This window comes from Diadema setosum, chromosome 9 (genome assembly GCF_964275005.1).
Source record: "Diadema setosum chromosome 9, eeDiaSeto1, whole genome shotgun sequence".
NCBI lineage: Eukaryota > Metazoa > Echinodermata > Echinoidea > Diadematoida > Diadematidae > Diadema > Diadema setosum.
The window spans coordinates 12,355,512-12,366,996 of record NC_092693.1 but is presented as its reverse complement, the minus strand read 5'-3'; the positions used below and the strand labels follow the sequence as shown (position 1 = coordinate 12,366,996).

Below are 11,485 nucleotides of genomic sequence, written 5' to 3'. Positions count from 1 at the left end.
GAATTTCATTGGTAAATTCACCAATATGACCAAACCGCACTCTACTGTCGCCTCACCACACTCTACTGTCGCCTCGTTTTGTGTGTATAACGCATAGGCATTAGGAGAGCACTTCAATAATAATAATAATAATGTACATTTATATAGCGCTTATTACAGTAGTTTCTAAGCGCTTAACACTTAAATCTTTAATACTAAGATGTTGTCATTTTTAACGGTGGAAACACATCAAAAGACATGATTTTCGGCTCCAGGTGCCTTGTTTGTCACTCTACTAAATATGATTAATGCTAAAAATTCAAGTTCATCGGTAAATTGACCAATATGACCAAACCGCACTCTACTGTCGCCTCACCACACTCTACTGTCGCCTCGTTTTATGTGTATAACGCATAGGCATTAGGAGAGCACTTAATACTAAGATGTTGTCATTTTTAACGGTCGAAGCACATCAAAAGACATGAGTTTCGGCTCCAGGTGCCTTGTTTGTCACTCTACTAAAAATAATGAATGTTAAAAATTCAATTTCATCGGTAAATTCACCAATATGACCAAACCGCACTCTACTGTCGCCTCACCACACTCTACTGTCGCCTCGTTTTATGTGTATAACGCATAGGCATTAGAAGAGCACTTAATACGAAGATGTTGTCATTTTTAACGATCGAATCACATCAAAAGACTTGAGTTTCGGCTCCAGGGGCTTTGTTTGTCACTATACTAGAAATAATTAATGTTAAAAATTGAATTTCATTGGTAAATTCACCAATATGACCAAACCGCACTCTACTGTCGCCTCACCACACTCTACTGTCGCCTCGTTTTGTGTGTATAACGCATAGGCATTAGGAGAGCATTTAATACTAAGATGTTGTCATTTTTAACGGTGGAAACACATCAAAAGACATGATTTTCGGCTCCAGGTGCCTTGTTTGTCACTCTACTAAAAATAATAAATGTTAAAAATTCAATTTCATCGGTAAATTCACCAATATGACCGAACCGCACTCTACTGTCGCCTCACCACACTCTACTGTCGCCTCGTTTTATGTGTATAACGCATAGGCATTGGAAGAGCACTTAATACTAAGATGTTGTCATTTTTAACGGTCGAATCACATCAAAAGACATGAGTTTCGGCTCCAGGGGCTTTGTTTGTCACTATACTAGAAATAATTAATGTTAAAAATTGAATTTCATCGGTAAATTGACCAATATGACCAGACCGCACTCTACTGTCGCCTCACCACACTCTACTGTCGCCTCGTTTTGTGTGTATAACGCATAGGCATTAGGAGAGCACTTAATACTAAGATGTTGTCATTTTTAACGGTCGAAACACATCAAAAGACATGATTTTCGGCTCCAGGTGCCTTGTTTGTCACTCTACTAAAAATAATGAATGTTAAAAATTCAATTTCATCGGTAAATTCACCAATATGACCGAACCGCACTCTACTGTCGCCTCACCACACTCTACTGTCGCCTCGTTTTATGTGTATAACGCATAGGCATTAGGAGAGCACTTAATACTAAGATGTTGTCATTTTTAACGGTCGAAACACATCAAAAGACATGATTTTCGGCTCCAGGTGCCTTGTTTTTCACTCTACTAAATATGATTAATGCTAAAAATTCAAGTTCATCGGTAAATTGACCAATATGACCGAACCGCACTCTACTGTCGCCTCAACACACTCTACTGTCGCCTCGTTTTATGTGTATAACGCATAGGTATTAGGAGAGCACTTAATACTAAGATGTCATTTTTAACGGTCGAAACACATCAAAAGACATGATTTTCGGCTCCAGGTGCCTTGTTTGTCACTCTACTAAATATGATTAATGCTAAAAATTCAAGTTCATCGGTAAATTCACCAATATGACCGAACCGCACTCTACTGTCGCCTCACCACACTCTACTGTCGCCTCGTTTTATGTGTATAACGCATAGGCATTAGGAGAGCACTTAATACTAAGATGTTGTCATTTTTAACGGTCGAAACACATCAAAAGACATGAGTTTCGGCTCCAGGTGCCTTGTTTGTCTCTCTACTAAAAATAATGAATGTTAAAAATTAAATTTCATCGGTAAATTGACCAATATGACCAGACCGCACTCTACTGTCGCCTCACCACACTCTACTGTCGCCTCGTTTTATGTGTATAACGCATAGGCATTAGAAGAGCACGTAATACTAAGATGTTGTCATTTTTAGCGGTCGAATCACATCAAAAGACATGAGTTTCGGCTCCAGGGTTTTGTTTGTCACTCTACTAAAAATAATTAATGCTAAAAATTCAAGTTCATCGGTAAATTCACCAATATGATCAAACCGCACTCTACTGTCGCCTCACCACACTCTACTGTCGCCTCGTTTTACGTAATATTCGCATAGGCATTAGAAGTGCACTTTTTGTCATTTTTAACGGTTGATTGAGATGAACTTCGAATCAATTAGAACTTCCAAGAATGACTGATTTCATTGAGTGTACTTTTCTGTGTTTTCTGATCTAGCCCATTTTACCCACCCCCCCCCCCCAAAAAAAAAAGAATAACAACTAACGTTAGGCCCTAACGTTACTAAAAGTATTTATTTGAAGAAATCTTGACACCCCTTACCACAATGACGATCAAACTCATCGTCAAACCATGTTTGTACAGAGTCTGTGGGATGTCAACAAGGGTGAGTCGTCGATGGACATTCCTCGAGTGAGTGACAGACAGACGGACACACACACACACACACACACACACACACACACACACACTGCTGCAACTGTGAAAGCGATATGTGTTTACATGACGTTCACTCGGTGGTGTACGTTTACAACGCAGGGGAAAGGGAATCTCCCACCTCATACATATTCAATAAGGCTTCGGCAGTCTCCGCGCCAGCTCATGAATAATTAATGTCTGTGACCTTTGGTGAAACTACTTCCCGCAGAGCATTCTCGCCTCTTAAGTGCCTACCGCTAGCAACCAAAAAGCGTCAAAATGGCTGATACTCTTGTTTTAAGAGCTCTGAAAGGACAACCGCAAACACTGAATTTAGCCAGCAAAAATTTAAGCAACGTACCTAAAGCGATTGGAAACCTTCGGCGCCTCCAAAATTTGCAACTGAAAAACAACAAAATAAGCAAATTACCCAAAGAATTTGCTTCTCTAACCACGGTAAGGTTACACTTGTAGTCCCACTAATTCAAATATGTGCTGTGTGTACAGAATTTTCTGGAGTGCCCACTTTTTCTGAATGGAGTAGACAGTCTATGTCCTAGGCCTACTGAAATTTCCTTTTCAAGATATCCACACTCAGAGTTTCTAGAGTTTAAAGTCTTGTAGAATTTGGATCAATGTAAGTTCCGTAGATTCAACTCTAAAAGAAAATACATAATTAGGAGTCCAATTCAAGAACTTAGAAGGTTATAAACAAATAGGCCTAACGGTTAGCTGCTTACCTTAATAACATAGAACTCCCTAGATCGTAGATGTCTATGTTATTTTTCTGTAGGCCTACTGCCTGGGTTTGTGTAACTTTCCTGTTCTTCTTTTCTCTTCTTCTCTTTCCTTTCTTTTCAACAGCTGGTAATGCTAAATCTGGGAAATAATTCCATTGATGAATTCCCAGATGAGATTGGTTCCCTTCATGCCCTCGAGGTACTGCATCTGTTCAACAACAACCTTCAGAGCATTGATTCCAAATCATTTGGTGAGTTGTACAAATGTTCTGATCAAAAACTTTCTAACAGTGTTAGGGATGACCACTTCATTTTTTTTTCTTTGTGTGTATGTGTGTATGTGTGTTTGTGTGTGTGGAAAGCTGCTGGGGGAGGGGAGAATTGGGCTAGTTCGGTCTGTACCTCACTGTAGATAATATGATTCCATTCTATTTTACTTCATATTCTTATTTTCAATTCATTTTCATTTCAATCATTATAAAATACACAAATGAGAATAATATTTAAAGATGCTCATTGGTTTTTATCATCAACATTTAAGTTCACTTCTACTATGTGAAAAAGAAAAGGAAATGATAGTGCACAGGAAGTTGACATTTTTTTATTTGTATTCCAATTATGCAAATTGTTTTTTTCTCCATAATTGCCAGTTTAGATTACTGTTCTTACATTATTTGAATGGAAATAAATACCATCAATGAAAACAAAAAACAAAAACAGAGTGCCCACACTATATGGACATTGTCTATCCCCTTTCAACTTGCACACATCTCATTCAGTTTCATGACATTCAAATCAATTTGTGTATCTGTGTTGCTTCAAATATTTGAATGTATGTATAATCCCTTTTTCTTGAGTAACATCATGAGTAGAATGCATTTTTGTAATTGTTGTCTTCTTTGTATAATACCCTTCAAAGAAATTCCAAATAAAGATTATAGAAAAGTGATCCTTTATTCTATTTGAACTATGATTACATCATTTAGCACCAATGAAGTAAGGAAATAATTTTTTGCAAATATCAGTATTTGAGAATTCAAATAGATTGAACTTTCACATTTACTGTAAAAGTGGATATTTTCGTGCTTGGCAGGGTAAGAAGAGTTTCACATGTTTTTAATTCTGTGGAATCAAGACATCACGCACAGGAATGTATGGCAAGCAAAAATATTCGCGTGTTTTTATTTTCGTGCTAGTTTCTGGTTTGCACGAAATGTGCGAAAATTTCCACTTTTACAGTATCAGTAATGCTTGCATACAGTTTGGATGAAATCAAGGATTCAAGTGGATAATATTTGAAGAGTTTGTTTGCAAAAACCGATAAGTCCATTTTTTGAAGATTTTGAAGTACGGTCTCTGTCATAAAGTACAAAATAATACCTTTTAAATGATATATTGATCACTACATATAGAGGTATATTTTTGAAGTTATGGTCAAAAGAAGCAAAAATTTTCTTATTATTCACTTTATTTTTCTTGACCTTTAATCGCAAATATCTCCATTTGGCAAATATGGACTTATCGGTTTTTGCGAACAAACTCTTCATTTCCTCATTTGGTACATTGTACACTTGTGTCAAGTATGGTTTGATGATATACAGAACCATACTTTTTTAGTGCAGAGTGTGTTTGTGGACATGAAGTTCTACTGGAATAAAGATCCATTTCATTGACCAAGTTTTGTTTCTCTGCATAATTTTATTCTGCAGGAAATTTAAGACATCTGAAGCTCTTAAACCTGAACAACAATAAGTTAAAGTCCTTACCTACATTCATGAACAAGTGAGTACTTAGTATCAGTCACGGGAATGTATTGTAACCTACCGTACTTGTATCAGATAAATAGTGTCTTGAAATTGCTGCTTAAATTTAAAAAAAAAGTGTGTAAACGATTCCAGTGAATACTGTCATGGTGAGAGGGTTTTCTTGTTTCAATGTTGGGAGAAATTTATTGTTTATTTATTGATATTGAGGCTACCTGCAACTCTTCTCAAAGGCACTTGAAAGAAGGGAAGGATAGAGAATCTGATGTGATGGCTTTGTTTTGCACAACTGCTGACTGTTGTCTTTTGTGAAATTTGCCTGATATACAGTATTCAAATGTGAGCTGATTTGAGAGAATAGATCTACAGTGTACATTTTCTGATAAAGCTGTTCTTTTCTCTCTTTTTTTAAAAATCAGGCATCATTTTTGGAGTGATATTCTAACGTCTTCTAAATTTCATAAATTAGTTGGGACATCAAAACTATTCATTTTCATTTTGTCATTTCATTTAATTATTTCCACAAACTATGACTGTAGGAATATAAATAATGCCTGTTTCCAAGTCTCATCAACCATGTGTAACAGGAAAAAATGAAATGAAATGAAATGACATGGAATGAAATGAAATTGTTTTCTAAAAAGCTGCATTCTTGTACACATAGATTCATCAACCTGGAATTCCTGAGTGTAGACGGTAACCAGCTGACTAGCCTGCCAGGAGAGATCTGTGCTCTCAGTCACATGATGGAGCTCCACGCCGCAAACAATCAGCTGACCTCCCTCCCCATGGAGCTCGGCTTCCTGGTCAAGCTCCGGAAATTCCATGTGCAGAAGAACCGTATCAAGGAGCTGCCGGAGGGGATGGGCAAGCTCATGAATCTGGAGGTCATCGACGTCGCAGCCAACGAACTCAGGATATTCCCCACAGAGGTAGGAATCAATCTAGAACTATATGGCTAATCAAACTACCTGTGGATATTGAGATATATACTGTATCTCTTTTTGATACATGTCTGAATAGAAAGGTAGAAGTTAGAACATAATATGCACAGTTATACGTGGTAATTCCACCCCATTTAGAGACATTCAAACTTTAAATGTTACGGTTATGTCCGGAATGTAAAAATGTATTGATGTATGAAGTATAGGGTAATGAACTGGACAGTGTTGTAATGAATAGTGTAGTCACATTCTAAAAGGAATTGATAATTGATGTAAGCATGTCTACATTGGATAAACAGAATTCTTGCACTGTAAACATGCGGTATGAACTGTGTTAGGAAATAATGCTTTTCTTTTTATTGCTCTCACTCAAATTGTTTTTTAGCAACCACATATATAATGTATGAAATCTTACTTGCTGCTGGTAGAAATGACATCTTAAATATTGTTGAATCATGCCCCATTAACATCTTTTCTTGTTTATCAAAATCCTATCTTTGAGCAGCAGATCTTGTATATCAGTCTCCTCAAATGCATACACTTATGTTGCCTGAGTAAAGGGAGGTAAGATTGCCATATATGAGTGTGTACAATAAACTGATAATATGTCAGTAAGTCACCACATTGTTCTGTTTCTCCTTTGTGTAGCTGCACAAGCTGCCTCTGAAGGAACTCTATTGTGAGGAAAACCCCCTTCTGGACAAAATCCCTGTGCAATCCATTCAAGAAGATGAAGTACTCACACTCAAGGTGAATATCAATGCTGCAATTATTGGGATGAATTACACTGTTTTCTTTGTAGTGTTAAAAGATTATAGTGATTTTACAACAATGATGGTTATTACAATACCGGTAATGACGATCACGATGATGACGATGATGATGATGATTATGATGGTGATGATTAGCATCATTTTGATGTTAGTAATCATAATCAACAAAGAGTGATTGTTACCATTTTGATTTATTGAAAACAGTGACAATGATTACCAATGTAGTAGTAACAAGAATAGTAGAGAATTCTGTTATGGAATTAAACAAGTGGTGTTGCAAAAGTTGTGATCTGTAGCATAAGGTATCCCTTTAATGACACCACTTTCTCCTTTTAATGCCACACAGTCTTTCTCCCTTCTTCCTCTGAAGTGCTGATTTCAGAGGTGATGAGATTTGTACAACAGCTCCAGTGAGTGAAGTACTAGTATACTAAAAGTAATCGAGCTTAATGCACGAGCAATTGTAATCGATACACTCTTTGTTTGGTATTCTTATTTTGTATGTTTTTGTATGATTACTTTCACAGATCCGGTTTCAAAGACTTCCAGATTGTGCATAATCACCTGTCTGAACTATTTAGTATGTAGGATGTATATTAGCTTAAAAGTTTGACATGATTCACAATGTTCTTTTCCTTCCCACAGGAAATCACTGCCAGGTATATCATGAAACAGCTTAAAGACAGGTATGTATCAGATATATGCATGTATGTGGAAGTTATTGAGAGCATGTTATTTCAAGGAAAATTTATGCATGTATCAGAATGCATAGCAATTACAAAGTTTGACATCCAATTACATTCATTCTTTCATATAGCATCATGTTTGCCAGTTGTGAGAAATGTTTATTATGCTGAGCATGGCAGAGTTATCAGTGGTTTATGGTATTGTCAATAACAGCAATGGTTCTCTAGTGCAAAACAAATTTAACAATTCTACATTTTGAGACAATGAAAAAAGTAATGCATCTTTTAAGTATATATAACACTGTCTTCAATTGCTAATGGCTTGCAATATATGAGTTAAGAGTTAACCCTTAATTTACTGTAATGATGGAATAATTTATTAATTTCAAAATGCATTGAACATGATCATACTTTAACTTATAGCAGAGTTCTTTCAAAATAATGGATATGTAACACTTTGAGCTAATCAACAACTTCCCATGTTGCTTGACACCTCCTGTTGCCTTTGCATGCTGAAAACTAAAGGCGTAGATTGGTGAAGGTCGGCGGTCAATTATTTTATGAAGAAAATCCAGCGTAAGTGTTTGGCGTGACAGTTAGCAGTAGAAGTGTGGCCTTGTTGGACTGGACTTTGCAGTGGATTAGACAGGTTTTTAACATAAATCTGTGGAACATAATCTTCATGGTCTGTCCGTAGCAGATACAAAGTTATTTCATCAACTTTCTCCAGAAATTAACCACACAAAGTTTTTCCATATCAGTGATATTCCACCATGCCTGTAATAGTAGAGATACAAAAGGGTCCTTGAATGAGGTTCCCTTTTCTACTTCTGTAAGTACTATGCAAAACATATTTGATAGAATAGATAATAGTAAGAAGTGCAAGTCACTCCTTAAAAATAGTAGAAAAATCACTGGAGTTGCATGCCAATTGGCACTAATACTAGACATTCTGGTTACCAGTCTGCAAACATATATGATCTACTGTAACCTCCTCTGTTAAGTAAAATGCATGGAACAGTATAGCATTTCTGTCAAAACCTGTTTTACAGTATTTTATATTCTCTCATGGACAGACATACTAATGAAACATCACCTCACCCTATGTCACTTTCTTCTTGCCATTTGCCTTTTTTGCACCTTCAACACAGTGTGCTTGACTAACATATGGTATTACATATCTTGTTAAATCTACACGACATAAAAAGAAGCAACTATAATATGTATCAAATAATGACGTGTGATTGGCTGACTTGCGCCATGTGACTCACTGTTCTGGTTGTAGTCATGCACTATAGCCACGAATTGGGTTAATTATGCATATGTTATGCATATTCTTGAAAAGAGTGTTGAAAATCAAGAGATCTAAGGAATCTCATTTTTCAACCACACAGAAAAAGTTCAGGCGTTACTACTGTATGAATCATTGTTTCATTTGCATGCAAATCAAGTCAACATAAAAATAATGACGATCAGCTATTAAGGCAAGTGTCATTATCAGGCTCACAGCTCTGATTTGTCATGTACAGTAGCGTCCATCCATCCATGCAGTACATTGTATTTGCTTAAACAGTCCCTTTGAGAGTTGAAGGGTATAAAACTGACCAGTAGTGACTGCTGGAGAGTGTCATTATTTCATAAGGCTCCACATGAACTAACAAATGTATGAACATACAGCAGTAATTTTTTAGGTTTCACTTTTACTCATCTGACTATTTGAAAATTATGTATTTTAAGAGCTTTCATTCAGCACACAGAATAGAAAAAAAGGTATGAAAAACCCACAAATTGTGTAATGACATGCAAGCTAATGCTTTGCAGGTATCATGATGTGAATGTTGGAAAATTCACACCACCCGTACCAACTAATAATACTTCAATTTCTAATCCATTTCATTTTCTCTGATGGGGACATTTTTCAAGCCTTCTGATGCATGTTAACATCACTGCATCTTGATCAATGTCAGTTGCTTGGTAATATAGACATGTGTATTTGTATAAACTAAGTCTCTGTGATCCCAAACCTATCAAAGGTGGTCATACCTAAGGCGAGCCATCAGACACTACCCCAACGTCCGTGATATGCTTGCCCAGGCCAGCAAATGTGCTCTCTGTGGGGAATCATTCCTCAACACGTGGCTGGAGTGTGTGTGCTTCGTGGATGGTCACAAGGTGAGAAAATAAAAATAACTTCATCATTATCGACAGGTCATTCTCATCCAAAAGTCTGTGCATGTGATCAGTTTGTTTCATATGTCTGTGATGCTGGCCTGTCTGAAAAAGGGTATACAGCACAAAGGGGACATTCTGAAAGTAAAATCTGTATGAAACTGTTAACAATCTATATAGAATTGGACAAGTACAAATATCAGTCTGACTTTAAAACTGAACAGTGCATACCATGTAGTCATTTGAGGTAGTGTGACCACAATATCATTAAGGAAGAAATATCTGCTTGTTAACAAGAACAACACTATGCCCCACATTTTTCTTTATTTGTGTGTGTGTGTGTGTGTGTGTGTGTGTGTGTGTGTTGAACTTGCAGCAAGGAATTCATCCTTCACCTTTGAGGACATGTAATTTATAGTATAGTTTCTGATTTATCTTGATGAGAGCTATCAAAGAAAGATATCTTTTCAAAAAAGTGTTACAACTATGAAGCATGTTAAATACACAAACCTACAAGAAATATGACTTGACAAAGAATGCCACTTACAATTTGAACATATTTGATGACATGAAAACTGGTGTATCTTGTTTTCTATATTTCTTTGTGGCATCAGTTAGCTACATCAGTTGCCACCTCTGTAAAATCATCCTTTAGGACTTCCATAAGTTTTGCATTATGATCGATATGTGGGCGAGAGTATACGAAAGTAAGATACAGAAACGTTGTACAGTATTAACATTGCACAGAATTTTCCTTGTGACATTTTTCACACCACAATACTGCTGTTCACTTTTGTTTTCCACGATCAAGTTCTCTTTGTCATCTGTGCTTCACATTTTATTTCCAGGACCTGAAGCTGAGCAACTCGCCCGGCAGGATTCCAATCAGAGCCCTCCTCTGTTCCTACAAGTGTTTCAACACGCCGGGACATGGCTTCTACGGCGTAGCATTTCCATGAACAATCTGGCTTGCAAAGAAAAATACAGAACCATCCATTTCAACCTGGAGCGCTTAAAATGACAGGTGATGATATAATCAGGAGGGGTTCTGTATAAAGCATCTTGTGCAGCAATCACAGCCAGGACTCGTGCAGTCTTCTACCTCCAGAAAGGGTTTGTGGATCCAAACCTCTCCTCTCATAGATTGATGGAGATTGAGAACAATTTGAAGGCTTTTGGAAAGAGACAAAAGAGTAGATTCTCTACATTGTGCATACAACGTGGATCATCGCACTGAGTTTTCAGCTGAACTATCCAGCGTTGTGAAAAGAGAATCATGTTACAGATTTGAGCTGTGTAAGAACGTTATCGAGTAAGAGCATTATCTCAATGTGTTCTGTGACCTAAAGGCTACATTGTATCTGTCAAGTTTACAATGTTGATGGTGTTGGGGTATAACCAAAGAGAAAGTATGCCATGTACTTATGCACTATTTATCAAACTGGAAAAGTTTTTTTTTTTTTTTTTTTTTTCACAGCTAAAGACACTGTCCTCACTTTAAATTTACATCCTGTTTTTTTAGGTGTACTAATTGTAAATTTAGACCTTTTTTATGATACCTAAATGAGCGACTGGATTTATTAATCAGTTCCTCTCAGAGAGATGTCAAATTTGGCAAATGTTGCCTTTTTGGTTTTTCATATACATGTAGTACATGTGAGCCATGGAAGGCAAGTACTGCTGGATCAAAC

At 36.7% G+C, this 11,485-nt stretch overlaps 1 protein-coding gene across 1 annotated transcript; it reads left to right on the top strand.

Moving 5' to 3' along the window:
• The first annotated feature begins 2,992 nt into the window (after window positions 1–2,992).
• Window positions 2,993–11,235, top strand: LOC140233101 (uncharacterized). The gene is made up of 8 exons (XM_072313216.1): window positions 2,993–3,175; window positions 3,584–3,710; window positions 5,169–5,241; window positions 5,887–6,154; window positions 6,815–6,916; window positions 7,585–7,625; window positions 9,659–9,797; window positions 10,643–11,235. The coding sequence occupies exons 1-8, from the start codon at window positions 2,999–3,001 to the stop codon at window positions 10,751–10,753; spliced, it is 1,038 nt and encodes a 345-aa protein (XP_072169317.1). The 5' UTR covers window positions 2,993–2,998; the 3' UTR covers window positions 10,754–11,235.
• The last annotated feature ends 250 nt before the right edge of the window (window positions 11,236–11,485 follow it).